The sequence below is a fragment of the Setaria viridis genome, chromosome 8, assembly GCF_005286985.2.
Source record: "Setaria viridis chromosome 8, Setaria_viridis_v4.0, whole genome shotgun sequence".
In the NCBI taxonomy this organism is placed as follows: Eukaryota; Viridiplantae; Streptophyta; class Magnoliopsida; order Poales; family Poaceae; genus Setaria; species Setaria viridis.
Window position 1 is genome coordinate 227,921 of NC_048270.2, and position 27,773 is coordinate 255,693.

General features: G+C 44.5%; 5 protein-coding genes across 8 annotated transcripts; 3 read left to right on the forward strand and 2 right to left on the reverse strand.

Moving 5' to 3' along the window:
- The first annotated feature begins 1 nt into the window (after nucleotide 1).
- Nucleotides 2-3,028, forward strand: LOC117867017 (enoyl-[acyl-carrier-protein] reductase, mitochondrial). 3 transcript variants are annotated; one of them, XR_004643087.2, is made up of 8 exons: nucleotides 2-699; nucleotides 785-928; nucleotides 1,040-1,142; nucleotides 1,299-1,398; nucleotides 1,797-1,873; nucleotides 1,943-2,021; nucleotides 2,315-2,460; nucleotides 2,593-2,623. XR_004643087.2 is itself a non-coding variant. In XM_034751326.2 (8 exons), the coding sequence occupies exons 1-8, from the start codon at nucleotides 315-317 to the stop codon at nucleotides 2,684-2,686; spliced, it is 1,101 nt and encodes a 366-aa protein (XP_034607217.1). In that variant the 5' UTR covers nucleotides 2-314; the 3' UTR covers nucleotides 2,687-3,028. The 3 variants fall into 3 exon arrangements, 2 of the variants coding, with proteins under 2 accessions (XP_034607217.1, XP_034607219.1); XM_034751326.2 differs by having other exon boundaries at nucleotides 2,342-2,460; nucleotides 2,593-3,028; XM_034751328.2 differs by having other exon boundaries at nucleotides 2,372-2,460; nucleotides 2,593-3,028.
- A 497-nt stretch (nucleotides 3,029-3,525) lies between these two features.
- Nucleotides 3,526-7,076, forward strand: LOC117867018 (protein TONNEAU 1a). 2 transcript variants are annotated; one of them, XM_034751329.2, is made up of 8 exons: nucleotides 3,526-3,785; nucleotides 4,412-4,544; nucleotides 5,055-5,161; nucleotides 5,249-5,371; nucleotides 6,232-6,362; nucleotides 6,461-6,486; nucleotides 6,579-6,735; nucleotides 6,844-7,076. In XM_034751329.2, the coding sequence occupies exons 1-8, from the start codon at nucleotides 3,699-3,701 to the stop codon at nucleotides 6,866-6,868; spliced, it is 789 nt and encodes a 262-aa protein (XP_034607220.1). In that variant the 5' UTR covers nucleotides 3,526-3,698; the 3' UTR covers nucleotides 6,869-7,076. The 2 variants fall into 2 exon arrangements, with proteins under 2 accessions (XP_034607220.1, XP_034607221.1); XM_034751330.2 differs by having other exon boundaries at nucleotides 3,530-3,785; nucleotides 5,073-5,161.
- Nucleotides 6,977-13,832, reverse strand: LOC117867015 (probable LRR receptor-like serine/threonine-protein kinase At1g67720). The gene is made up of 15 exons (XM_034751324.2): nucleotides 13,482-13,832; nucleotides 12,727-13,264; nucleotides 12,123-12,628; nucleotides 11,868-12,000; nucleotides 11,706-11,777; nucleotides 11,563-11,631; nucleotides 11,416-11,487; nucleotides 11,101-11,169; nucleotides 10,760-10,911; nucleotides 10,441-10,682; nucleotides 9,960-10,086; nucleotides 8,200-8,265; nucleotides 7,916-8,099; nucleotides 7,679-7,814; nucleotides 6,977-7,564 (listed from the first exon to the last, which is right to left on the reverse strand). The coding sequence occupies exons 1-15, from the start codon at nucleotides 13,561-13,563 to the stop codon at nucleotides 7,229-7,231; spliced, it is 2,784 nt and encodes a 927-aa protein (XP_034607215.1). The 5' UTR covers nucleotides 13,564-13,832; the 3' UTR covers nucleotides 6,977-7,228.
- A 6,343-nt stretch (nucleotides 13,833-20,175) lies between these two features.
- LOC117833159 (dof zinc finger protein PBF-like) lies at nucleotides 20,176-21,410 on the forward strand. Its single transcript, XM_034712571.2, has one exon. It carries the CDS (start codon nucleotides 20,572-20,574, stop codon nucleotides 21,331-21,333), a length of 762 nt encoding a protein of 253 aa, XP_034568462.2. The 5' UTR covers nucleotides 20,176-20,571; the 3' UTR covers nucleotides 21,334-21,410.
- A 304-nt stretch (nucleotides 21,411-21,714) lies between these two features.
- On the reverse strand, nucleotides 21,715-26,535 carry LOC117833255 (uncharacterized). The gene is made up of 11 exons (XM_072295574.1): nucleotides 26,381-26,535; nucleotides 26,076-26,267; nucleotides 25,745-26,004; nucleotides 25,579-25,647; nucleotides 25,294-25,432; nucleotides 25,019-25,110; nucleotides 24,554-24,724; nucleotides 22,942-24,098; nucleotides 22,749-22,860; nucleotides 22,275-22,355; nucleotides 21,715-22,033 (listed from the first exon to the last, which is right to left on the reverse strand). Exons 1-11 carry the CDS (start codon nucleotides 26,424-26,426, stop codon nucleotides 21,953-21,955), a joined length of 2,400 nt encoding a protein of 799 aa, XP_072151675.1. The 5' UTR covers nucleotides 26,427-26,535; the 3' UTR covers nucleotides 21,715-21,952.
- Between the last annotated feature and the right edge of the window lie 1,238 nt (nucleotides 26,536-27,773).

The following is a 27,773-nucleotide window of genomic DNA, read 5'->3' on the forward strand; positions in this document are numbered from 1 at the left end:
GATTTAACTTGTCAAATGTATTTTAGATTTAACATGTAGATTTATCTATTTATAAAAATATTTGTAGAAAAAATGAATAGTCAAACAAATGAAAAAAAATCAACGGCATCATATATTTAAGAACGGAGGGAGTACCATACGACCAAGAGGAAACCTAGGCCGGCACTTTTATATGGAACCAACCACCCACCTACCATCTTGGGCTGGAATGCTGGATTGGGCTGGGCTTTAGAAGGAAGAAGAGGAAGGAAGGAAGAAGAGAAGTAGAATAGAGTAGAGAAGCCAAGCCAAGCCAAGGGAACCGAACCGACGACATGGCGCCGCCGTCCCGGTTGCTTCCGGCGACCTTGCAGATTCTCCGCCGCCGCTGCGCCTCCCGCTTCTCCACCGCCTCCTCCCTTGTCTCCCCGCCGTCCAAGGCTGTGCTCTACGACGAGCACGGCGCCCCCGACCAGGTGCTCCGGGTGGCGGATGTGCCGCCCGTCCACCTCGGCGACCGCGACGTCTGTGTCCGGATGCTGGCCGCCCCCATCAACCCCTCCGACATCAACCGCATCGAGGGCGTCTACCCCATCAGGCCGCCGCTCCCAGGCGCCGTCGGGGGTTGCGAGGGGGTGGGGCAGGTCCACGCCCTCGGCCCCGCCGTCACCGCCCCGCTCTCCCCAGGCGATTGGGTCATTCCATCCCCGTCCTCATTCGGTAACCCACCCCTCTTCCTTCTTCTCCCTGTCTTGTCTCGCTTCGGGAACCTTCTTATGTCTTGATGATCAACTGAATTTGGCAGGGACATGGCAGACGTACATCGTCAAGAACGAGAGCGTGTGGCACAAGGTCCGCAGCGACGTGCCCATGGAATACGCCGCCACCGTCACCGTCAACCCCTTGACCGCGCTCAGGATGCTCCGAGACTTTGTGCAACTCAATCCTGGTGCTCGCTTCGCCAACTTTTGCTACTTGCTAGTACTTCCTTCCCTTGCCAGTTGGCACACCACTCCCCCACAATACTCATGGGCTCATGGCCTTCAATTTCCACTGTCAGGTGATGCCATTGTCCAGAATGGCGCTACCAGCATTGTCGGCCAGTGCGTGATTCAGCTCGCCAAGGTACATGGAATTCACACCATCAACATTATAAGGGACAGGTTACTCTCCTTTCTTCCCCAAAATAATTGGGATCAAGGATTATGTTGCTGTCTTGGCTTTCTACATGATTGTGGCAATTTTCTTATATATATGCTTCCCTCTTGAGGTGTTCACTTTCTTACTTTATTAAGTAATCTGTATCTGAATTGATGCAGGCCTGGCTCAGAGGAAGCAAAAGGTAAACTCAAACAACTTGGCGCAGATGAGGTGTTCACGGAATCTCAGCTAGACATGAAGAATCTCAAGAGCCTGCTGGTACTGCTTCACTACTTGCCTTTTCAAATCACTCATCATCCTTGACCTTGACAACTACTAGTATTTTTTTTACTTGCCTATTCTTCACAAAAATCTGTGTGCGGCCTGGTAAAAATTGAAATTATTTGCTTTAGACAACTGAAAAAGTGAAAACAGACTATTTGCCAAACTTAGGAAGGTTAGGATCTGAGGTTGACAAATGCAGTTTGGATTAATTTATGCAAGCCCAAGCTCAAATGCAGTGACAAACATGAGTTCCCTTTTTTTTTGGCTGCTTGTGCTATTACTGCCTGATACCGGCATACGGCTTCCAGTTCATTCCTCTATAAGAATTAGGTTTGCTTAGAGTTTGAACCAAGCCCTTATCTATTTAAATGTTTTGTTTTGTGTGATGTTAGGGTGCTTTTCCAGAACCTGCATTAGGATTTAACTGTGTCGGAGGAAATGCTGCTTCTCTGGTACTCAAGTTTTTGAGGTAACGTGTTGAATTTGACAAAGTTAGAATTTTTATTTCATGCAATAGCCATAATCCCTTGTTCTTTAGGCAAGGAGGCACCATGGTGACATATGGCGGAATGTCCAAGCGACCTGTCACTGTTCCTACTTCATATTTCATTTTTAAGGTCTGTACATCAAACCCGGCTTGTGAATCTTGTGCTTCCCAGTTTTGCACTACATAATACCATTAGGCCATTTTAAATTCTTTAGTGCAATAGTAAAGTCCCTAGTTTATGTGAGCAATGTCTCTGCATCAAAATTGTCACACCTGGATAACGGCACTATCTCTCAGTAGATGAGAATGAAAATAATTGTGAGCATGTTAAGACAATGAAACTATTTGATAGATGATTTCTTCCAGGATGGTTGTATTGATTTCCGATTTTTTATATGGTATACTGCCCCTTACGAGTCTCAGATACTTAACGCGACACAATTTTGAAAGGATATTTCCATGCGAGGGTTCTGGCTACAGAAGTGGATGAACTCAGATAAGGCAGAGGATTGCAGAACAATGATAGACTACCTCTTGGGCCTAGTGCACGAAGGCAAACTCAAATACGAGTATGTGATGCCTTTCTACTCTTATTGGATTGCAGTTGATCTTTTTTACATGCTCTCTCATCTGGAGGGCATTTCTGTAGGAGGCATAAAGATAGAAATGATTGATATTCTGGAACATTAATTTGCGTGCAGGATGGAGTCGATTCCATTCAGTGAGTTCAGCTTGGCTCTGGAGAAGGCCCTGGGCAAACATGGAAGCCAGCCAAAGCAAGTTGTGAGGTTCTGAGATGAAAGATGGGTGTCAAGTGTTAGGCAGAGCGACTTGGAGTTGTACTCTGGACACAGCAGCTTAGCTAGATTTCTGTGCGATCGAGTTCATCTTGTAATGAAATAGCAGTTGTACACAACCGCGACGTCGGGCCACGCCTGGAGGTTTCGACGAATTATAAGTGTGGATGTTGGTGGATGTCATCGTGGCGAGCAGAGTGGTGAGGTTGCGTTGAGATCCTAATCCAACCGGTAGGGTGTGGCAGTTCTTGAGTTGAGTGGCTACCCGTGTTGATGTCACAATCTAACCGGACGAGTTTATTTTGTTTTTCTTTTTGTGAAACAAGTTTATTTATCATTATCACTACGTATACCATAATTAGCTAGACATATGAGAACGAAGCGTTGTATGTATGGTTAGGAGAGCTAGCTGTTGTACACCTGTGTGCATGTATATCAACATCTACGTGGTGCATCGCATGCTTTAGAAAAAAAAAACTAAACGTACAATTTGTAGCCGATCATCTATAACGACACCATTGAGCAATATTATATACTATTACAATACAAAGAAGCAATATTATATACTATTACAATACAAAGAATATAAATAAATAATCTATATTTACTATTAAACAAGAAAAGGCCGTCCATTAAATGGGTGAATGATCGTATAAAAAAAATAATTCCGGCTACCCAATCTAATAGTTTTTTTCCAGCCGGCTACCCACGCGTGTTCGCTTCAGCTTATCAGCCACTGAACATTATCTTTCTTTCATAACAAGCCGTTTCAACTTTTCAGCCGATTTATAAATCCAGCCCAACGTTTTGGCCCACCTGTCATCCTTTTGGCTTGTATCCCCCCAACCTTCTGGTCTGGTGCTGCTGCTGCTGCGATCTCCATTCTCCGTCTCCCCTCCCTCTGGTCTGGGAGCAAGAGAGGAGAGAAGAGGAGACGAGAGGCTGCCTGCTCGTGCTCGAGCTCCGCCACCGACACCGCCACCCCCTCCAACCACACCCGGCAGGCAGGGATGGACGACTACGCGCGGGAGATGATGGAGCTCAAGACGCTCGTCACCCGCACCCTCGAGAAGAAGGGCGTCCTCGCCAAGATTAGGGTTCGTTCGTCCTTCCCCATTTCCCCCGTCCCTTCCTTGATCCGCTGCCACGGATCTAGCTTGCCCTCCCCCTCCGCTTTGGGGATCTACGCCTCCGCTTCCGCGATTTCATTCCCAAAATCCGCACACCTTTTTCTTCTTCTTATTTTCCAAATTCTAGTGTGCACATTTTGAGCGCCTTGACGCTGCTGGTTGGGAATGCTCGCACATTGCTGAAGAAAAATTTCATCTCTTAAGATTCTGTTGGTCTAGTTGGCAAACCCAGTTAGGAGGAAATGTGTCATGTTACTAGGAAACTTCTTTTTTCTGGCTCCTCTGTTGTGACGACTGCGCCCACATTACTCCATGGTGGTGGGTTTGATTCTAATGGTGTGATGTCAGCAAATCTTGGTTTCCAGCTGTAGGCAATGACAGTTTCTCTAGAAGTTTGGAAAGAACAAACTTGTTCAATTCTCTCATGAAAACCTCAAATTATTTGGTGGTTATTCAGTTATTAAATATATGTCATGCATAGAGAAATATGATTACTGATGAAAAAAGTTGTTATGTGTTGAAGCACATTATGCTCAATCAAATCCACATATTTTTCACTAGTTTCCTCATGGTATTCCTTGCTGCGTGACTAGGCTGAGCTGAGAGCAAGTGTGTTTGAGGCCATAGAAGAGGAGGATCGGGTGATAGAGAATGAAGATGGTGGGAATTCTGCTCTGCTTGGTAGCTGCAATGACCGGGCTAAGCAACTGCATGCTTCACCTTCAGGTTTGCACTTCACATGTGCTGGTTAATCAGTTGTTTCAAATTTGTCTGTTACTCAGAAGCCACAGCTTATCTCCGATGCTGCTACACTTATGCAACTTTATTTTCTATCATATACAGACCCTCTAGAAACTTGTACTACTGTTCTCAAACATTCCACAAGGATAAAGGTTGATATTCTGCAGCATGATAATCCATTCCCTGCTGGAAATTCTGACATTTTTTGAAATATCGTAATTTTAGCTAGCAATTTAAGACTATACCTGAAAGATGCATATTTTGTTTCTCTTGATTGATGGCTAGTGTGGGTCTTTGGTTTTGAATGCTTCTGTATCGGTGTTAGTTCAAAGAAGCATGCCCATGACTAGTTTATGTTGTTTTTAGTCTCATCACAGATATCTCAAATGTTTAAAGTTGTCATGCTAGCCTAAGATGATATTAAGTACTTAATGGATAAAGTTTAGCCTTGTGTTTTGCAAGCTGCCCGTAACATGGAATGGTTTTACCTTCTAGAATTTCTTTTGCTTGCAGGTAGGTTATTAACAGCACTTGTATGCGAATACTTGGAGTGGGCGCAACTAAGTCACACAATGAAAGTTTACTTGCCAGAATGTAACCTGGTAAGTAGTGACCATTCTTGTCATATTTTGTTTGTGCATTTCGGAAATCAACATCCACTAATGTTTCCTGTTTCATTTGTTAATCAGCCCAAGGACTTCTGGAAGAATGAACTGAAGGACTTCTCTAACAAAAGTGGAGCTGAAGGGAGCAGGAGTGCTGAAAGCGGTCCAATGCTTTTAGATGTTCTCGAAGGTTATCTGAAATACGAGGTTTATCTCTCACTCGATCATTAACATATAGTGGAATCTAGAATCATTTTATATCCTTAAGTTTCCCAGTATAGAAAAAAAAAGGAAAAAACTTTGAGTAATGTACTCAGGATTTCTTCTTAGAAAACCATATGGTTCTTTATGCATCCTCCTATGCATTATGTTCGGTATCAAGGAAGGTTGTGACATTTATGATACCCATCAAAGTGTTGCCTTAAACAGAAAATAGGTGTTGTAAGTCTGGATTCTCAACTTATGTTGATACGCATAATCAAGATCAAGCACAATCTTCACTATTTAAGTTTGCTAGAAAGGTGAAGCATTCGGAGAATGTAGACAATCAGTGGCGGGTCCAAGGCTAGAAAAACAATGGAGATTATAGAAAAATTATACACATAATAGAGGTGCAAAACACTTGATCTTGTATTAAGCTTGGATCAGCCCCCCTCCTAGCCAATACCTGGGTCTGCCCCTGTAGACAATGATTCTTAGCATAATCAGAATGGGTGGAAATTGATCTATTCTTTTTGAGTTCAGTCAGTTATGTTACAATGCATGCCATTCATTATATTTACAATGAATTATCATTACCGTCATACTGAGATCTGTTTACCTGTGATTTGTTGATTTCAGCATATATCTGTTGATCTATGAACTCCAGTTCATTATGTATACGATTTTTTTTAAAAAAATCAGCTTAGGTTTTCACTGTCCTTGAGCAATTAAAGCTGTTTTGCATACTTTCACTGTTGTAGCAATAAGGTCTTTGCAATTGACCTCCAAATATAGTCAAAGTTTAGCTTAAAATTTATGTTTTTCCAAGGCATGCTTTGGTTGTCTAAATATGTTCTATCTGTCAGAATTTATCTCAAACAAGGATGGGTGGTAGGAGGATGATGAGTTCAGAGTCTGAACTTTCACTAAATGCTGAACATCGGAACTCGAGGAGGCCACCATCATCATCAGTTGGGAGCCTGCCTCCTATGGGGAGGTAAGCATGATGCCATACTGTTGTGCCACTGTACTTATGCGTCAGTTATTTGTTTTGGCATCAGATGTGAGGGTAACATTTTACTTTGAATTTGCCAGGCCAGTCTCATCATCGCAGACATCAGGTTTGTGACCTGATATGTAATTCGTTAAATTTTTCATATGTAGTTGTATTGTTGTGCATTCTGAAATGGGTGCCCTCTGTACCTATGTTCAGACCGCAGAGGGGGTTCTTCAGCTTCGAACATGAGAAAAGATGAGTATAATTGGAGATATGACCCAGATGATATATCTGAAGAGGTGCTGCGGACATCGACTGCTCTAGAAAACATTCAGTTAGACCGGAAATCTAGGAATCTGCCGACATCTTGGAGGTTGGTGGGATGGATTGATTGATTGCTCCTCAGTTATAATGTATGTCCAATGCAATTACTTTTGGTGGAGAATGCATAGCGATGATATTGTGTTATGTGCTTTTGCAGGCATTCGGGGGATGGTGCTGAGTAACAAACAATGAAGGCTTTGGAGTCGGTTGGTTGGTTGACCCTGTATCGATCGTGTAATTTGTACCATTCATTTGCAGTGCTACGGTGCTTGGAGTGTGAGTGAGATCGCTACTATTAAAGAGATGATGCTTGACTGGTTATGGTTCTCTTGTAACAAACAAAACAAATGTTGCTGCTTAACTAAGGGTTGATTAGATTATTACTATTCATTGATGCCTACCTGCGCCTGGCTGTAGCTCACCTTGCATCGCCATCTCTACTAGATAGATATTAGTGCTCCTGGCTGCAAAATTTACACAGCCGCAGAGGGACTCTCCAGGTCCATACATTACATAAACAGGGAGTGTGGTTTCTGGTCATTTCATCTGAGACCTGGGCGCATGAGCAACTCGTCCAAGGATGCAGCGTCCAGGTTGTTGTTGACGGACGAGGAATCAGCCATGGACATGGACCTGTTGCTGTTGGACAGGAGCAGCTGCTGTTGGATTTGGATAGAGTGCTGGGGTCCCCGCTCGATGGCAATGGCGTCCTGGATCTCCTTGAGCACCTCTGAGATGGGTGGCCTCTGTGCACCCTTGGGCTTCACACACATTATTGCCACCTCCGCGATCTTCCACACCGACTGCAGGTCATAGCCTCTATCCATAGATTGATCGATGATGGCATGGATGTTGCCGCTCTCGATGTGCGATCGAGCCTGCCAAGTTCATTCATTTTCATTTTGGTTCATTTGTCGATCAACAGCAATTCACTAGCGGAACAGGAAACACATGTTAATGCACGAAACCTAAAGTTACTGTTCTCTTCTTACCCACGCAACAATGTTACGGCAGTTGAGCCCAAAGTTGTCATTTGAGATTGGCTCGTGGCCTGAGATGAGCTCCAGCAAAATCACGCCAAAGCTGTAGATGTCGCTCTTCTCTGTCAGCTGCTGCGAGATATAGTACCTATCCGAAACACAACATAAATAAAAGGTTTTCAGACACAATGCTAGAGAACCATACAGAATGAAGGTTCTGTTCTTCTCAGTCAGAAAGCTTGGCCTTACTCTGGATCCAGGTATCCCACTGTTCCTCGAACTATGCTCGACACATGAGACCCATCCACTGCAGGTTTTGATAGCCCAAAGTCCGCAACTTTTGCTCTCATGTTCTTGTCAAGGAGAATATTGCTGCTCTTGAGGTCTCTATGGATAATTGTTGGGGAGCATCCTGTGTGAAGATACTCTATACCTGATTTTTTTTTTTGCCATTTCACATTCAGAAAACATGGCGGCCAATTGTTCATATTCAACGTACAAGAGGGAATTGCAAGACATAGCAGAGCACAGACCTTTTGCAGCATCTTCTGCAATCTCGAGACGCTTCAGCCAGCTAGTTATTTTTTCATCAGCAGCACCTGAGGAACACCACCAAAATATTACACTCATCTGTATATCTTTTCACTATGGGTTCAGCCATCTAACACTCCATGTTGCTGCAGAGGTTGTTCACTCAATAATAATCGCAATTGAGAGCAAAACTAGAGATATCTGACATACAACAAAACCTTGTCATTCGTTAAGGAGAACCTGATCTAACTACATGTTTGAGCTCAGTTAATTAAGCAATTTCCTAAACATGTAAAATCAGCAGCACAAGGACGCGAGACATGTAAAAACACCAACCAATCTTCTGTCATGCCTAAACGTTAGGACGCGAGACAAAGATCTTCGTAACAACAGTGCCAGTACACGTACATGAGACAAAGATCTCACACGCAGTAGCAATGGCTAAATAGAGACTGAGAGCCTAAACATAATAGGCTAACTACTTGGGGAGAAATATGGCCGAAACAAGAGCATGACACGAAACATTTACATTCATCACTGAATAAATTTCAGTAGTATCTTCAAAATTCTACAAATATGCTACATAATGTATGCATATCTTTTTGCAGGTCAAGCTTCGGCGACGACTCATCATGACGCTTAGTGTACCTTCAATGGTTCCGCTAGCTCCCAGGCTCGGGGGGCTAAGTGCCAATTACTATTCGGAATATCTCCAATGGCTTAGGTAGCTTCCAAGCTGGGGGGCTAAGCGCCAAATAACTACTCGACATGACGCCTATGGCTCACCTGGCTCATAAGCTCGGGAGCTTGACGCCGCAAAACTACTCGGATGATGACTTGTGTGAAGACTAAAGACCCTCAGATTGATTAATTAATCATTCCAAGGCTAGGGGGCTGATTAGCTACACCCAACAGTTATTTTTTTCAAGATAAAAGAAGATTCAAGATTTTATGACCCTCAGTCTGATTCTTCGATTCAACATAAGGCTCGGGAGCTACTCGATATGGAGTGCGACTTTCGCTGCCCTCCATATCAGCAAAGATGAAGATTACAAAATCAAGACGATCAAGCGCTTGAGCACATCATAGCCTTGTGGCATCCTTGAAACACTTTGAAGATTCAGTCAGACAAAGTACTCGAAGAGCACTAGAACTACTCGGCGAGGATCTGAAAAGTACTTGAGGATTGCTACACTCGACTACGAAGCGCTCGGGGGCTTGTCGGGGATAGATCCCCAGTACCCGCAAGGAAGAAAGAAGACGGACTCCTATTAGGATTCCTCTGTAATCCTATTAGGACTCGTATCATGTAATCCTACTAGGACTCCTACCTTGTAACCTACTAGTAATCCCACCCCCTGGAGTATATAAAGGAGGGCAGGGGTTCCTAGATCGGCAGAACCACAACAGAGGACCAAATCCTCAACACTAAACAACACCCAAGCGCAGGACGCAATATACAACATCCCAAAACAGGATGTACGATATTACGCTACTCTAACGGCTCGAGCCTGTATAAATCAGTTTCTTGTGTCCTCGTTTTTACCTTCAAGTTACAGATTCAATGATCCCCCACCAACCAATCTACTACCTCGGGATACCCCTCGGTAGGTTGCCAGGTATAAAACACCGACACAAGGAACATTCCTTTGATTAAACTAGAATAGAAACATTTACCTTGCAAAATAATAACTATCCACCTACTGATAGTTTACCATTGATCCTACAATGTAGATTTAGCAGCAGGTGGAAGTGTACTTACCACGAAGGTGCTCTTTCAGTGTCCCATTATGCATGAACTCGTACACTAGTATGTTCTTGCCATCTTGCTGACTGTAACCAAGGAATGTAACCAGGTGTCTATGATGTATTCTAGAAAGCAATGTGACCTGAAATGAGATGTTTGCCAGATAACTAATCAATTTATCACAGCAACCATGCAGAAGAAAAATCAAGTATGAAAAAAAAATGGTGCATGCAATCCTGTCATTATGCAACTATTCAGTTGACAGACACAGGAAAATGAAAGGGATGCAGACAAATATATATGCAAAGAGCACTTCAAATTCCATATTTCAGGCTGCCAGTAATTGCAAGTTGCATAAAAATATATACAAGTGTTATCTCTGATTAATTTTAGAACAGAGTGAGGCTATAAGTTATGCAACTGCCTCTAGCATCTCAGGATTCGTTTTCCCAAGCACCTGTAGAAGACACCAAATAAGGCTAGTATGGGAACAGACCTCATTCAAGAATTCTCGGATGCCTTGATAAGAGTCATTTGTGAGAAGTTTGACTGCAATTTCTCTCCCATCAGCCAACTTTCCATAGTATACTATGCCAAACCCTCCAGAGCCAATTCTTCTCTCAAACTTGTCAGTAGCATCTTCAATTTCAGATAAAGAAAATCTGTGTGCTGATTCTGTAGCTACTTCACTAAAATATGAGCCAAGTTTTTTTGCTGGTGCTGCAATAACAACTGTGTCTGGAGATAGCAAAAGAGTGTGTCAATTGAGCCCTAGCATAATATTAGATGTGTCAACTAAGCTGAAGAGTGTGTACCTTCATGATGTTTCTTCTTTCTCCTACTTGTAAAGAAATAACATCCAATAGCAGCACCCAGTAACACAATGGCCCCAATCACCACGCATATAATAATTATGGTGTGGCTAATACCACTGTTTACGATGTGAAGGCCACTGTTGCCTGAAAAGCTGCAGGCATATAGTAAATTAGAACAGATGGGAGTCATGCGACCATCCAAAGAACGACATAGCTATTTGATCTACATATGTAAGCATTTTGGTGCCACTGAAGAGTGAAGGTTCTCAAGCCACAACCACAATAGTGCTTAAAAGCATGATCTGAAATAAATAATCTGCTTCAAAGAAAGTGATACTAACTTCAAAATAATGCTTCTCTTAAAAAGTGATTTTGGAACCTGTCCAGACAGCTTGTTGTTTTGGATATACCTGCAAAAGATTTAGTTCATAAGAGGGGTCCTTTTCCATAAAGACCCTTGAACAAATGTAGTTGTATGAAAAAAGACAAAATCACTATCATCAACAGTCGTTCGAGTTTCTTGAGCAGGGAAAAAAATCAGAAATGAACATAAATAAAGGTAAAATAGAAAGGAAATGAAATTGAAGAAATACCGTACTATGATCTTCAAAGTATAGTACATATTAAGACAAGGTGGACAAAAGAATTTAACTTACAGCTCTTTCAAATTAGGTAGGTCTCCCAAAGAAGGTGGCAATTCACCAGTCAACTGATTGTTCTCAAGGTGACTGGAATGAAGAAAAGTGCCATATATTAGTAGATCATTTCGGAATAACATGTTATTAAAATAACTGGAAACTCACATATACTGCAAATTATGGCATTCGCTGAAATCAGGAATTTGGCCAGAAAATGAATTTCCATCAAGCCTTCTGCATTAACAGAAATAAGTAGATCAGACAATAGATGCCAAATACTTGGACAAGGTAAAGTATTCAGTCCTTACAGCTCAACCAGCCCTGAAAGCTTTGTCAGTTCCACTGGGATACTTCCTGTAATGTTCTTCCCAGACAATGTGCTGCAAGGAAAAAAAAATTCTCAGGTGTCACATACTATTTCATTGAGGTAGACAAATATTGAAGACGGAATGATATGCCAGTTATCATACATTGAGAATACCCTTGGAGCATCTTCTGAACTGCATTGCACCCAGGACCATGATGCTGGTAAGCATGGATCGCCACCCTCTTGTGCCCAACCTGCTTGTGAATACCGTGATACCATGCTGGCCATGATATTTGCTGTCAATGATACATGCACCAATTTAATCAAACACTGGATTTTATTGTACAATGGTGAAACACAAGGGATTGTTGTAGCTAGGGAAAAAGAAAAGGTAGCTGAAACACGGACAATTGCTTACCATCTTGAGATCCCATAGTAATTTGGACATATTTGTATATCTCCAAGGCATTCAAAATAGGCCCCTTTGAAGAATCATTCGTCTTCTTGAACCCGAAGGAGAAAACAAACGGAAGTGACAAATTCGTGTAGCCTGGTTCATACAAACGGTATTTTCCCTGAGCATTCTCCTCCACGTCAACAGTTGGTTTACTGAGTGCTGGCATGCCAGGGACATCTAACTTAAATTTTCTCGTTTCATTTGGTGCCAAATCTTCAATTTCTGCAAAATATGATACTCCCCATGCATTTGCTGGGAAACCTTCCAAATCAAGGCGGTAGTTCAAGGACCCATCTTGGCCAACTACTGCTGTTTGCATGACCTTTTCAGGTGGTTCTTCATTGGTACTGACAAATATGGGCTTTGTAGTTGATATTCTTTCAGTCCCCGGAGCAACATCCACAAGGTAATTTGCTCTCCTCACAGAATCAGATTCCCAGATTCTATCAAACGGGTCATCAGGGTATCTGTGGAAGAAGAAAAAGAGTGCTCTTCAGTCAACTGTTTTAATGAAACAAAATGTAGTTGTTTGTGAAAGGCATAAGCATGGTGTTGTTTGTAGTACCTGACTGAATCATTGCTTTCGGCTCCAAAATTTATCCTTGCAGACAGTGCAAGAAAGAAGCGTGTCTCATCAGTGGTGTAGTAGAGTGAACCGTTGAATTGGCGGAGCTCGAGAGTGGAGATGAAGGGCTGTCCTGTACTGGCATTGGAGAGGCAGACGCTGAGCGTGGGAGCAGCAGCCAGGATAGTTGCTTCCTCAACGACGGGGGTGGTAGCATCATCGATGACAATGGTGGACCAGGGAGACGCTCCTAGGGAGATGTCGAACTTTGGGTAGACATTGCTATTGTCGAAGTTGCCATAGAGGAAAGTGGCTCTGACGAGGTAGCGCGTCCTGTTCCTGACGTTCATGGTGTAGCAGTACTTCCTGTTGTCTGCAGGGAAATAGCGCACGGTAGTGAACTGCTGGCTCTGCAGGCCATTCTGGACCAGCAATTGTGCTGCCTGGCCACCGGAGACGAAGGAAGCATCGGAGGTCCACTGGATACCGATGGCATCTGTGTGATCACGAGCTCCCCCACAGTCCAAGCTAATGAAACCTGCAGCGCAGGATGGAAATGGACAAGCTTAGATTTATAATCAGTGCAAGCTGCGGGGCAAATCGAGCAGGGAATCACTGTGGGCTGTGGCCATGCCGCTTCCTGCAATTTCGCAAATCTCCTCATCCATGACTAACAAGGGCAGGAAAAGGGTGGCGGCGGCGGCGCGGCCGTGAACAAAAACGGAATCTTTGGAGATGAGAATGGGCTCGCTCACCAGGCTGCGCAGCGGACGGCGGCGCAAGGAGCTGGAAGTGGAAGAGGAGGAGGAGAGCGGCGGCGGTGAAGGCGGAAGCCATACAGCCGCACGGGGATGGGGCTCCCCTTCCCCTTCCCCGCCCCAAAGCAGCGAGCGCTTCTTCCCTTTCCCTTCCCCAGAGCCAGAGGCCTGAGGATCTATCGCCTGCCTCTGCCTGAGGAGTACCAGTATCTCATCTTGGATTCCACCTGCTCACTCTACTTGTACTCAGAAAAAGAAATGGACAAGACGAACAGGAGGAAGGAGATGAAATCCAGCTTTTCTACTGCTCCATCTCCATTGTACAGTAGTAAGCTCGTCTTTAACAACTAATAAAGTGGTCGATTAGGACATGCTGTAATAAATAAATAAAAATCCAGAGTTCCGGAGGAGAATGTCCCTCCCATCTCCATCTCCATGTGCCGACGACCGGACGGGGTGGCGGGTGGGATTCCGTGCGAAATGCAGCTCCTGATGGCAAATCAGATCGTCGAATCTAATCAATTTTTGTTGCCAACCAACAGCTGCCCGGCCTTTTTAGCGCGTGGGCACATCGAATATTTAAATACTAATTAGAAGTATTAAACGTAGACTATTTACAAAACCTATTACACGGCTAAATGACGAGATAAATCTATTAAGCCTAATTAATCCATCATTAGCAAATGTTTACTGTAGCAACAAATTGTTAAATCATGGACTAATTAGGCTTAATAGATTCGTCTCACCGTTTAGCCTCCACTTATGTAATGGTTTTTGTAAATAGCATACGTTTAATACTCCTAATTAGTATCTAAACATTCGATGTGACGGGTGCTAAAAATAAGCAAGAGTAATCAAACTAGGCCCAAATTTAGTTTGAAACAAATTCTTCAATCTCTATTTGCAAGCCACGAAAGTGCAACAATGGAATGGGACCCAGATGCTTTGCTGCCCACCAAAACCCAAATGGCCAAATGGCCTGACAGACGCATCAGCAAGTATCCAAAGCAGGACATTTCAGACACTAGTCCATGCATCGTTGCACCTGCATGCCTTTCTGTCCGTCTCTCTGCTTTATTTGCGTCAAAAAGCAAGTGAAGTGACCGATCCTTTTATATTGGAATGGAAAATCACAAACCCTCTGATGCTGTGTTATGTGTTAACAATCAATCAATGGCATGCCTGGCAGCATATTGTTCCATCGCATGCGCACAGGCACAGATAGACTTCTGCATGTTGGTAATGATTGACTAGTGTTCCTTCTTTTAAGCTAAGACTACGTACTACTGGCTTTGCTTGCTATGAAGATAAGAAAAAGATAGAGGAACCACACCCATCCAAATGTCCCCATCACTTCTTTTAAGCATAATGTGTGTTGATGCTAAAGAACTACATTGCAAAAGTTGATAATGTGCGTGAACTACTCATCATGTGCGCGTGAATATGTTGGTATATGAAAACCGACAGATTACAACCCCGCAATCGTATAAATGCGGTTTTCAACCTGCAAAGTTTTTTTTTATCCGTTTTTCCTTTTTTCCTCGAAAGCTATTTTTAGAAGCAAAACAAGCATTGGTCTCGAAAGCTATTATTTTTTGAAGCAAAACAAGCCACCAGTCTTCTTAGTTTTGAAAATAGTGAGTTTCATCGGGACGAAACTCTTTCACTCTCTCTTTATAATTATCATGATATGTCATCAAAATTGCTGTAAACCACCACTAAGAATAATTTTATATATGTGTTACCTCTGATGGATGCATGATAAAAAAGGATGGAAAAGACGAGGCATCCCGGGGTCACTTAGCTCCTCTTAACTAATGATGGGGATCACATTCTTGAAGACCCGCCGGGTTCCATGTCTTTTTTTTATAGAGGAAGTCTCTTTCCATGGGCCACTTTTCCTAGCGTATTTGGAAGCCTGCTATGTTGGGGTTGCCGGCCCGACCCATGTTGTCCCCGCCCAAATACGCCAAGAGCGAGGAATCAAAAAAGAAAAAAAAGAAACACACCCCCAAATCGTGTGGAGGTGGTGCACGGCTGGCGGGCTCCCATGCCAGAGCTCGTACGATGTTTTGCCGCCATGCCCTTGGAGGACGATCGATTGAGCAGGTATAGACAACGGTATTGACCGTCTCCCCCAAAAACATACTTGGCAGCCCCTTAGCTTTCATCATGCTTCATGCTCTGCTCTGCACCGTGCCCACCACCGACTGGTTTCGGTGCTCGACGACACCTTTTTGCCGCGGCATGTATGGTATTGTGAGCTCATGTCGCATGCCGAGCTCCATGCAGGAAACGTCGAAGTCGTTGGCGGTGAAGTCTCCCCCTCGATCCGTGCGGAGCGCACGGAGCTTGGCGCCGCTCTTCCGTTCAGCGGCAGCTTGGATGCGCTTGATGGCGGCCAAGGCAGCGTTGTTGGCGGGGAGAAGGGCGATGCACATGAGGCGGTGGTTGTAGTTGTCGTCGAAGAGGAGGAAGTAATTGTTCCTGGCCGCTCGGCGTCGGTGGTATGATGGGCCTGAAGAGATCACGGTGTACAAGCTCCGGCGGCCTGGTCGCAAGATGCAGTGCTCGCCGGGGAAAAGGTGCGCGCCGCTGTTTCCTAGCTATGACACGCCTCACACGCTTGCTCTATTGGAGGACGGAAGAGGCGTGACTTGGAAGGGCATATCTAATATCTTGCGTATGATGAAGATGTAAGGGGGTATTTGTTTCTTTAGCGCCTCCTAAAATTCCTACCGCATCAAATGTTTAGATACTAATTAGAAGTATTAAATATAGGCTAATTATAAAACTAATTGCACAGATGGAGACTAATTTGTGAGATGAATCTGTTAAGCCTAATTAATCCATGATTTGACAATATGATGCTACAGTAAATATGTGCTAATGATGGATTAATTAGACTTAAATAGATTTGTATCGTGAATTAGCCTTCATCTGTGTAATTAGTTTTATAATTAGCTCATGTTTAGTCCTCCTAATTAGCCTCCGAATATTCGATGTGACATGAATTTTAGTCAGGACTAAATATCCAAACACCCCTTAGATTTGGCTAAACTAACATTGTTGTGTGCCTCTACATTGTTCGCTTAAATATCCGTTTAGCCTGTTTACATGCAGTATACATGCTGCATAATGCCGCCTAGCCATGTCGAAAACCCTTGTTCCGCTCTCGCTCGCCCAGCCATTTATCTCATTTGTTGGCCATTTAATCCATTTAAACGATCGTTTAGCCTGAATAAATAGATAATAAATATGTCCTGATATCATTGTTGTTGTGGATCTATTAGCTATGTGCCTATTCCACTATTAGACGTCTTGCATGGTGTTAGGGAGATTGAATTATGGATCTGCATGAGGATAATAATCCGGGTTAAAATCTAACAAGGATGAGAACTAGGTGAGGCCTGGCTAGCTTCTGCTGGAAGAAGGATATGATGATGCATATGGAGAGAGCAGTACACCGTGGACGACGCTTGTCTAGATATTGGAATGTTGTGTGTGCATTACTCCCGTTGCATATGCGCACAAAAAGATTAAAGGAGACCAAGAAGGCATCTCAATGGGCGGGCGGGCCATCCATGGGAGAGAGAGGTTGCAAAGGCTAGGGTCATCATGCCGTGCATGCGTCATTAGCTAGCCGCCGCGCCGCGCGGTTGCTTTCACGGAAAATCGGCCTGCCGTTTCCACCTCACCGCTGGCTCCATCCCTTGCAGCCCACACTACACGTCCCTCCTCACACCATCCGCCCGTCCCTCTCCTCTCTCTCACTCCCTATATATCTCTCAGGCATCATTTCGCACTCTCCCTCCTTCCTCTCCCAGCGACGAGAGGGATTGGATCGGAGGCTGCGACCGGTCCTTCCTCCATCCTTAACTCCTTGCTGGTAAGGTGTTCCACTGCAGGTTTGCTTTGCTTTGATCGACTGGTCATCTTGGATTAATTTATTTGGTGGGCTCATCGGTCCTTTATATACTTGCCAAATACAGCGGGCTTGGTGGAAGGAGAAGGAACCCATGGACAAGATCTTCAACACTACCAGCAACACTATTATGCCATCCACTATCCAGAACAAGCAGGTAACTACTCCATTCATCACCTAGCTCCTTTTCTACTCCCTGCATATACCTTCCTTGCATATACAAATCGATTGATCGATCCGTGTTTATTTACATATGATGCTTATTTTGGGTGTCATGGTGAAGTAGCTCTCGGTCAATGATAAGGTTTGTTGTGCATGAGTTTGGTTAGTTTGTGTATACCCTCCAACCAGTGGCGGAGCTTGACCAAACATCCAGGGGTGGCTAGCCTATGTTAGTTGAGCTAAAAAACAACAAATAATGTCAAATTAATGTTTAAACAATGTAAACTTTGCTGGTCACAGGGGGGGCCCATGGCCCACTTTGGCCTTGCCTAAGCTCCACCCCTGCTCCCGACTTAGAGTTGTGCCCTAGCTAGCTGCTGTGAATTGAGGTGTATCTAGGTACGTTGGTATATGCACAAATGCAAATAAATACTCGATCATTAATGCATTCATGCGCTCCATGGATAGGATCACAATTCAAAGATGGATGGATGTGTATCCTCCAGATTTTTTTTTCATTCCAGCTTTTAGGTCGATTAATTAGTCTACTTGCATACACCATTAACAAGTACTACTATATGTGTATGCCTCAGAGTCCGGCATCAGTTATATGATACACGGGAAAAGCTAAGTACTACTATATGTGTATGCCTCAGAGGCCAGCATCAGTTATACGATACACGGGAAAAGCTAAGCTAAATTTACTTGGAATCTATTTGAAGGAGATGCCACTCCATTTATGGGGTGATAGACCTTCTCCAATTCCGATGACATGCCAACGAGGTGAAGATTCAGGATAAGGGCATCAAGTCATCATCCTAGCGAAGCTAATTGAGCATGTGTGGTAGCAAATCTGGTCATAGGGATCCACCGGAGAGGAGGAGTCAGTGGAGTGGGGGTGAGGGCATGGTGGAGAAGGTCGTCGTAGTCAAGAAATTAGGTAGTGTTGATGGGGGATGGAGGCTTTGGGCATGGCTTGTTGGTGTCAAATGCCGATGAGACATGGGTAGTGGCGGCGGCGGAATAGGAGGCTAGGGTCATTGGGGAGAAAGGTTAGGTTAAAGAGGTGGGAGTATGGGCCATTTGGTCTGGGTCATATGAATTGACGGCCCAAAATTGAGGACATGCCAAAATAGTCTATATAAGTAAAAAAAAATTGGGCCGGAGAAATGGGCGCTTGGATCACATGAATCGATTGTCCAGAATTTAGGGCATGCCCCAGTTGCATCCTAAGGAGGGGTTGATCGAGAGAAAAGTAAAGTGGGGTAGGGAAATGGGCTATTGGACCACATGAACTGGCGGTCCAAAATTTCGGTAATGCCCAAGTAGGCCATAGTTGGATCATAAGAGAGGGTTATGATCGGTCGGGAGAAGGGTGAGGGAAGAAATGGGCCATTGGATCACATGAATCAACGGATCAAAATTTAGGACCAGGTAGGCAATGGTTGGATCCTAAGGGAGGGTAGATTGAGTGACAAGTTTGTAATAAAGTGGGGCACATGGAAATGGAATGTTGGAACACATGAATTAATGGCCCAAAATTCAGGTCATGGCCAAGTATGCTATAGCTGGATCAAATTCAGGCCATGCCCAAGTATGCAATAGCTGGACCAAATTTAGGTCAAATGCCCAAGTATGCCTATGGGAGGGTCATGGTTGATTGAAAAAAGAAGTGAGGGCGGAGAAATAGGCCATTAGATTACATGAATCAACGGCCCAATATTTAGGATATTCCCAAATAGGGAATGGTTGGATCCTAAGGGAGGGTCCTAATAGATGGAGAGAAAAGTTTGGATTAAAGTGCAACAAGAAATGGGCCATTTGAATCACATGAATCAATGACCCAAAATTCTGGAGATATGCCCAAATAAGCTACGGCTAGATCCTACAGGATAATCATCATCAATTGAGAGAAAAGTTTGGAACAAAATATATAGGGCGAGAAATGGGCCGTTGGAGCACATGAATTCACAGCCCAAAATTTAGGACATGCCAAAATAGGCTACAGCTGGATCATACGGGAAGGTCATGAACAATCGAGAAAATAAGTGGGGGTGGACAAATGGACCGTTGGGTCACATAAATCGATATTAGATGGCCCAAAATTCAGGACATGTCCAAACTGGCTATGGTTGGACCCTGCAGGCGGGAGAGGAACATGCAGTGATCGAGTGAAAGAAAAGTTTGCAATAAAGTGAGGCAGGAAAATGGGCCATTGCACAAATGGCCTAAAATTCAGTATGATGCACAAACAGGCCATATCTTGAGAGAAAAGTTTGGAATAAAGATGGGGCAGAAAAACGAGCCATTGGATTACATGACGGCCCAAATTAAAGTTCAGGACAATCTCAAATGGGCTAGAGACAAATCCTACAAGGGGATTATGATCAATTAGGAAAATATGTGAGGTCGAGAAATCACATGAATCGACAGCTCAAAATTGACGGTCAAAAATTGACGTATGTTGGTAGGCAGAAAAGGCTTGAGTTGTATGCATGCTAAAATCTAAATTAAGTTTGTACTACATGGTAGGTATTGGTTGAGGCCAGCCCAGGATGATATAAGTTTGGAGATACTTGCTTCTAATTTGGGGATCACACATGACGTGTTGTTGAGCTTGGACAGCCAAAAGTTCCATTTTGCTGGACAGCTATATATTATAGCTAGGCACTAGCTAATTTGAGATAGATGTCAACATTCTTTGAATGTCAGGAGTATGTGCTTCTTTGACTCCGAGTGGTTGTGCTTTACTTCAGCTAAAAGATGTAATCCTTGAGCTTTATTTTAGTCATTTGTTTCTCACTAATTAACCTCATATTCGTGGGTCCATTATTTGTCCTCTCTTTTTATTTGCATTGCTCATATATATGTCACATGATTTTATATAAGATCTAATTAATTTGTGCATGGTATAATTTGGTGCAGGAGGAGGCAGCGATACCACCTGCTGCTGCTGGGAACGTCAAGAAGGCCAAGCAGCAGCAGGCGGGCGGGGAGCGTATGCCACGGCCACAGCAGGAGCAGGCGCTCAACTGCCCGCGCTGCCAGTCCACCAACACCAAGTTCTGCTACTACAACAACTACAGCGTGACGCAGCCACGCTACTTGTGCAAGGCCTGCCGCCGCTACTGGACCAAGGGCGGCACCCTCCGCAACGTCCCCGTCGGCGGCCGCTGCCGGAAGAAGAAGCAGAACCCGTCGGCACCATCGGCATCGTCCTCCAGCTCCAGCGACTCCAAGAAGATGAACAGCAGCACGCAACAACTGCTGATGATGATGCCGCCGCCTACTGCTGCCAACTTGTCCAACGTGCTCCCGACGTTCATGTCGGCCACTGGCGTCGGCGGCTTCGAGCTCCCCAGCAGTGACCACCACTCCCTGCCCTTCGCGCCCTTGTCGCTGCCGTCCAATCCCGGCACGACGCCGTCATCGTTCCTGGACCTCCTGCCATTTCTGCCGACGCCGTCGTCGTTTGGTGCGATGATGCTGCAGCATGGGCCTGGGATGACTGGTGCTGGTGGTGGGCTCCAGCAGCAGTGGCTGCCGTCGTCACAGCATGGGAACGACGGTAGTTTATTTGCTGCTGGTGGATCGTCGGCAGCAGCTTCAGTGCAGGAGCCGCAGCAGCAGCAGGAGGAGGTTGGTGGTGGTGATGGTGGCAGTGCTGCTGATGCTGCGGGTAACGACGACGACGACATGGGCGGCGGCGGCGGCGCATCTGCAAGCATCATCAGCACCTACTGGAGCAGCTCTCACATTTGATCATGCATATGTTCCTTAAAATAATTAGTTTTTCATCATCAACTGCATGCGTTAATTAGTTTAGTTTGCATAATCAATCCATCTACCATGCACTATTTCCAGTGGATATTTGAATGGCAAATCAATTTGAATGTTTGACTCATTTCATGAAAAATACAAGGACGACACCATCCGTTTTGCATGCCCTCGATCGGAAACTGTTCGCTTCAGCTTATAAGCCGACTGAAAAGCTGAAACGGCTGATTTGTTGTGAGAGGAAAACACTGTTTGGTGGCTGATAAGCCGACTGAATAAGCTAAAGCGAACATATGGAAGGTACTAACCCAACGCCAAGAGCGGCTACTTAATTCGAGGATGCATGGGAAGAACCCTAGTCACCAATGCAACAAGAAACTTGAGCTACTTAATTATTCCTGGTGGTGACCCCACCCAATGCAAATGCAACTACTGATGTATACATACATGCATGGCGTGGCGTGCAGTGGTCATCTATCTATTTTATACAATCATCAAAAGGGGAGGATCCATCAGAGACAGGAAAGCAAAAATGAGAATCAGTCACTGTGAGCCTCTTCCTGTACCACGTCATGGCCATGAGCCCACAATTCATGGTTCAAAGCTAAGGAGTACCAGATGTTCGGACGCTTTTCGAGTACTTTGTACAGTCAAACGGTCCAACATCCTGCGCTTTCCGTTTAACCTGCAGTGGCAGATGACATGCATTTCCATCAGTTGAGCACTACATTCAGCCTCAACCATGCCTTTTTGGCAAACCAAGTTATTATCTTGGGAATTCATCAAATTGTATGTATACTTAAAGATGCAATATTTAGGGGTAAGTTTCTCACATGTGCAACATCTTGGCTTACTGAACAATAAAGTACCACTAAATGCATCTTGAGAAACCATGTCTCAGAATTTCTAATTACAGAGGAGCATACCGGTGACCACGGACTGGGTTCTGGAGCAGTCTTGTCGGGAGGAGAATTTTGCACAGCACCAGTCTTTTGTTCCAAAACTTCCTGAAAAGAATATATTCACCATTTCACAGTCAGATGCCAAATTTTGTCAAAATTTTCGAAATACAAGTTGCAGATTGCACCAGGTTCCTAGTTATATTCCGTTCTCAGCTGTTTTGCGCAAAATACAAGCAAAAAATCATTGGTGCACTAGATTTCTCTTGTTCCAGCAGATTACCCATCCACTTGTTTGTAAATTGTAACAGGTTCCACTATATTATATGAGCAACATACCACAGGAGGTATGGATTAGTGTCTGAGCATAAAAAGCATGCAGCAATAACATGCACCAAAATATCAAGACAACAAAATGGAAGCTGGCATTTGCTCTGTACTAAAGAATTATATGGACATGAGCATGGTAGCAACTTATGAAAATAAAGGTGAAAAGCTTACCTGCCCACGAGCCTCCATGACAGCAAGCCATTCTTCTGTAAACGGTACCAAGTTCTTCAGATGATCTTTAAGGATTGTATTTGTCCGTGATCTGTCCAGTGCCTTAACGTTTCTGTAAAAGATTATAAATAAACATCTTCAATGCACTGTTAAGTCAATTGACTGTATGCAGTCAAATATTCAACAGACATACTCTATTTGTGATGCACCCTCTAGAGCTGACAACTTGTCTGCGTTAAGCACCATTTTGTCTTCCATGTTTGGTTCTACTGATAAAGCATGTTGCCTTTCCACACAAGGTGTAGGTGCTTCCAGTTTCATAGGAGAAGGCTCTGTGCTCATGTAATTGTGGTTATGCTCACGCTCCACATGTAACGACAGAGTTTCCTCAACAGTTGGTGCATTATTTGTTTCAAGCTCTATTTCACCTTCAGCATTTGGTTCTTCTGATGAAGCAGGTTTAGATTCATTACACAAAGAATCACCAAAATCTGAATTACAGTCAGCTAGAGCTGGTGTTTTGCCTTTTGAACTACCACAACATGGCGCCTGATCCGCACATACTGTAGATTCCACTGATTCCATTAAAACAGCACATTCAGTATTCTGGTGATTGTGGGAATCAAATCCTCGCGATAAATCAAGACCTGGAGTGCAACTTTCACCTTTGGACAAAGAAATTGCAGTTGTGGTCTCTTCAACACAAGAGTTTCCCAAGTAAATTGATTCACCAGAACCACTCTCTGACTTGCTTTGACAGGTGAGATCACTGGAGGAGCATACTCGAGAAGAAATGGAAGAGGACGATGATGTACTCCCCACAATAGGTTTGGTTAAGGGACAAGTGGATTTAAAAGAGGAGTCCTCAACAGGTTCAATGGTTGAGGGACAAACACCTTTAAGAGGGTAGGAATTCTCAAATGATTCAACTTCTTTTGAAATGTCCCTTCTTTCTACATGTGATGTGTCACTGTACACAACGGGTGTGCTATATCTGGCAGCATCATTCTTTGCTGGATTTGGTGGCTGTATAGTAGCTCCAATTCCAGCCAATAAGCAATTAACATCTGACCTTTCTTGGTTATTTGCATACCCAGATTTTGCTGAGTATTTACTAGTAATAAATTTTGATGAGAATTCCTTTTCTGGAGCCACCAAGGTGTTGGGATTGCTCTCTCTAATTACAGGTGGCACATTGGAAGCAGCTGTGCAATTGGTTGACAGAGGCTTTGTTATATGTACTCTGCCATTTAGATCCTCAGGCTGCTTATATCTGGGAGGTTTTACTACTGATGAAGTATTTCCCACATTTCTTTTAGCAGCATTGCCATATGACACATGAGCATTTTCCTGAAATGATCAGTCAATAAGGTTCCGACGAGCCTCTCAAGAAAATAAAAATCTAATGGTGTGTACAAAACACAAGAAGTTGAAAAATTAGTCATTTAGAAGCTAAATTTACTCGATGAAGAAGAAACAGATTTTCAAATAACTTCCATACCATATTCTACACTACACGTGCAGTTATACATTACTATGTAGCATCCGATGATGATGACCAAACTTTCCACGTGTATCAGACAACATATTTTTCCCTTCGATTTGCAGGGAACTAGTTTTGAAATGTTTGGTTAAACACAAGTAAGAACTCAGTCCAGAATTATACATCTATTTATGACACAAAAAATAGCTGTCAAAATCACCTTAGTTTCACACCATAGAGAAAATAGGAAACAACACCAGTGCACTAAACCATAATAGATATGATGTTTATATTCTTAAAATGGAAGAATGTAACAGATTACCTGAGTGAAAAAACCAACCGAAGGTGAGGGCATTCGAAGTGCTGATGGCTTAGTAAAGTTAGATGCAGGGCCACCAAAGGAACTGGAGGGGATAATTTGTGGATTTGGTAGAAAATTTTTGCGTTCCACAGAACCGCTGGCATCTTCACGAAAGGCAGTAACAGCAGGCACCTGCAAAAGTTAACGAGTTTGTTTAGGAACATTGTCAATGACTAACAATGGCTACAGGCAGATTTTCCAAATGGGAATGCAAAAAATATTATGTAACAAATTGAATATATACTGTAATTGATAATAACTACTACCTTCGTCCCAAATTACTATTCGTTTTGGCTTTTCTAGATACATCACTTTTGCTATGTATCTAGACATAAGTATTATCTAGGTGCATATCAAAATGTGTGTATCTAGAAAAGTCAAAACGAATAGTAATTTAGGACGAAGGGAGTAATGCTTAGCACTCACCACATCCTTCACCGTGTCAGATCCAGAAGATACAGAATTGATCTTTGATTTAGGTGGCAACCCAGGTACTCTGTGAATTTGCTCGGCGTTAACTGAAAAAGAATATTTAGTCAGACAGCTAGTAATGACATACAAAGGGCCAAAACTAAGACAAATAAACAAATTCTATCACTGGGAGCCTGCAAGGTCAAGTAAAATAATTAAATAAAATGCCTGCATTCAAAGGAAACTCGGTTTCTTTAGGAAGACAGAAAGGCCATATACACAAAGATTACCTGGACCTAATTTTACGTTTGATTTCAGAATAGTTGTCGAGGATGAGGTACTTCGTGGGACTGTAGGAAGAGAATGTTGGGACTTCTTGGGTATTCCTGACATCTGAGCTGCAGAAGATGAGTTTGGTACTTTCTTCTGTGTATAACTAAGTTAAGCCAAACAGCAGTTGTAGCATTGAAGAGTTAAAGTTGCAATAACAGCATGGACAGAGAAGTCAGCACTACTGTTATCAAGGAAAGAAAAAACAAAGGCCTGCGGCCTGCCCATATAATTTCGTATGGATATATAGATCCTGATGGTAGTCTTGGTATGCATTTTTGGATGCTCCTTGAAGAGGCTTTGTTTTGGGTTTCCTGCAATTGGTTGGGTAGAAAATAGCAATGTTGGTGGATGATCCTTGGTGGTGCAAGCATAATAACAAGAAAAGAATGTGGTTAGTGATGAACTGACCGTGCATTCTCTCCGTTGGTCCCTCTGAGGAGTTTTCACTGAAGAAAACAATTTCCTTCCCTGTTTTTCCGTGGTGCGATATTTTGCAGGCAATTTTCCGTGCGAATTCTCTGCAACTTCCTTGAGTACACATGCAGTACCAGATCTCCCAGAGCGGCAGAATGGGGACACTGTACCACCAGCAACCCCAGACCTAGGACTCCCATTTGCCTTCAGTTGGGAGCCAGTAAGCAGCGAAAGCTCCAAATTATCCAAAACACCTACAAAGTTGAGGAATTGTGGCTGAGACAGGCCCAGTTTAGTACAAGCCGGTGTCAAAGGATCAGTGTACCTTGGTCGGTGAAGAAAGCAGGGTTCCATGCGATACTTTTCCTCAAGTTGACAGGTGCAGGCTTGTTGTTTATGTTTGGTGAGAATGCAGCACCCTCTTGGCACGGCGCTGGGCGGCAGTAATCCGGGACAGTGGCTCCTCCGGCATCAGAGATGTTCTCCTTGTTACCAGTGCTGACGAGTGGCGGAGAATCTGTTGAAGATTAGAGAAGGCAGACTATTAGAGCAAACTTGTTAGTATTTGCACCGCAGGGGCCACTCCCATCCCAGCGAGTATTGGGACAGGGTAGGGAAAGGTGGTCTCACCGGATCTGGCGGGGGTGGCGGCGGGGAGGCGGCGCGGCGGCGCCATCGCCTTGCGCGGGCGGATCTCCGGGATGGGGATGGGGGAACGGAACTGTTTGAAACACACGCACTCCCTCTTCTCTCTCTCTCTCTCTCTAACGACGGGGAAGGAAACAAGAGAGAAATAAGCCCACGGGGGCCTATCTTTGGGCCCAGGCAGCCCAACTGATCTGACGACGACACTTTCTTTGTGCTGGAGATAACTTTCGGCTCAGCCCAGCAGCCCACAACCAAAGCAGCAGCAAAACCCTCGCCTTTGATCTGATCCCGGCCGGCCGGATTCCGTTCCGATCACGACGAATTCGCGATGATGCCCGCCGGCGATGACGATCTCGCCTCCTTCCAGCCGCCGCACGCCAAGGCCAGTTCCAATGCCGCCGCTTCATCCTCTTCTTCGGTCCTCCGCGTCTTGTGCAAGGGCATGCTGGCAAGCAACCAGGCGGCGGCGGTGCTGCCAGCGGCCGTGCGCGGGCCCGCAGGGGGACGTTGTGCTCACGCTGCAAAAGCCCGTCGTGGGATTTGTGCCCGGCCGTGACGGCGACGCCGAGCTGCTGCTGGAGGCCATGGCGCTGGTGGAGGGCCTCCACGCCGCGCTCGGGCTGGGCATCACCACCGTCAACGTCATCACCCATCACGGATGCTGCACAACCTCGTATGCCATTGCTGTAGGACTTCCTTATTATTCAAGAGTAGTACTGCCTTGCCAAACCAATCTAATTGTAACATGCATGATTGTGATTGCAGATGATGCTTGGAATTTGCCATCCGACTGGGGAGGAGCTTGCAGATGTGATTGATCAGGCTCTGTTAGCGCAAAAGAAATTCGAGCAGTTTGAAATCTCACTTGTCCGGCAAAAGCAAGTGAGGTATGTGGAGGGTTCAAAGGTATTCCTGCCACCACCGGTGTTGGAGATGATGGCGCAACGCATCAGGGAAGCACGGATCCCTGCAGGTGAGAAGCTCTACTGTCCATACCCCAAGTGTTCAGCCTTGTCGTTGAGCGAAGTGCAAGAATCATCAGATGAGTACAGGAAGAAGGGGATGATGAGATCGAAGTGTGTGCGATGCGGAGGGTGGCTGTGCGTGGGTTGTAAGGTGGCATGGCATGAGGGGATGAGCTGCCGTGAGTACGAGAAGCGCGGTGCTAGTCGTCGAAAGGATGCCATGTTGGAGAAGCTTGGGAAGCAGCGGCTGTGGCAGCAATGTGGGAGATGCAATGCAAGCACATGATTGAACTCGCCGGGGGCTGCCACTACATCATGAGATGCAGGTGCGGCTATGCATTCTGCTACGGTTGCGGGCTGCCGAATGCAAGCTGCTCCTGCGCACGGCGCCAACAAGGAAGAGGAGGCTG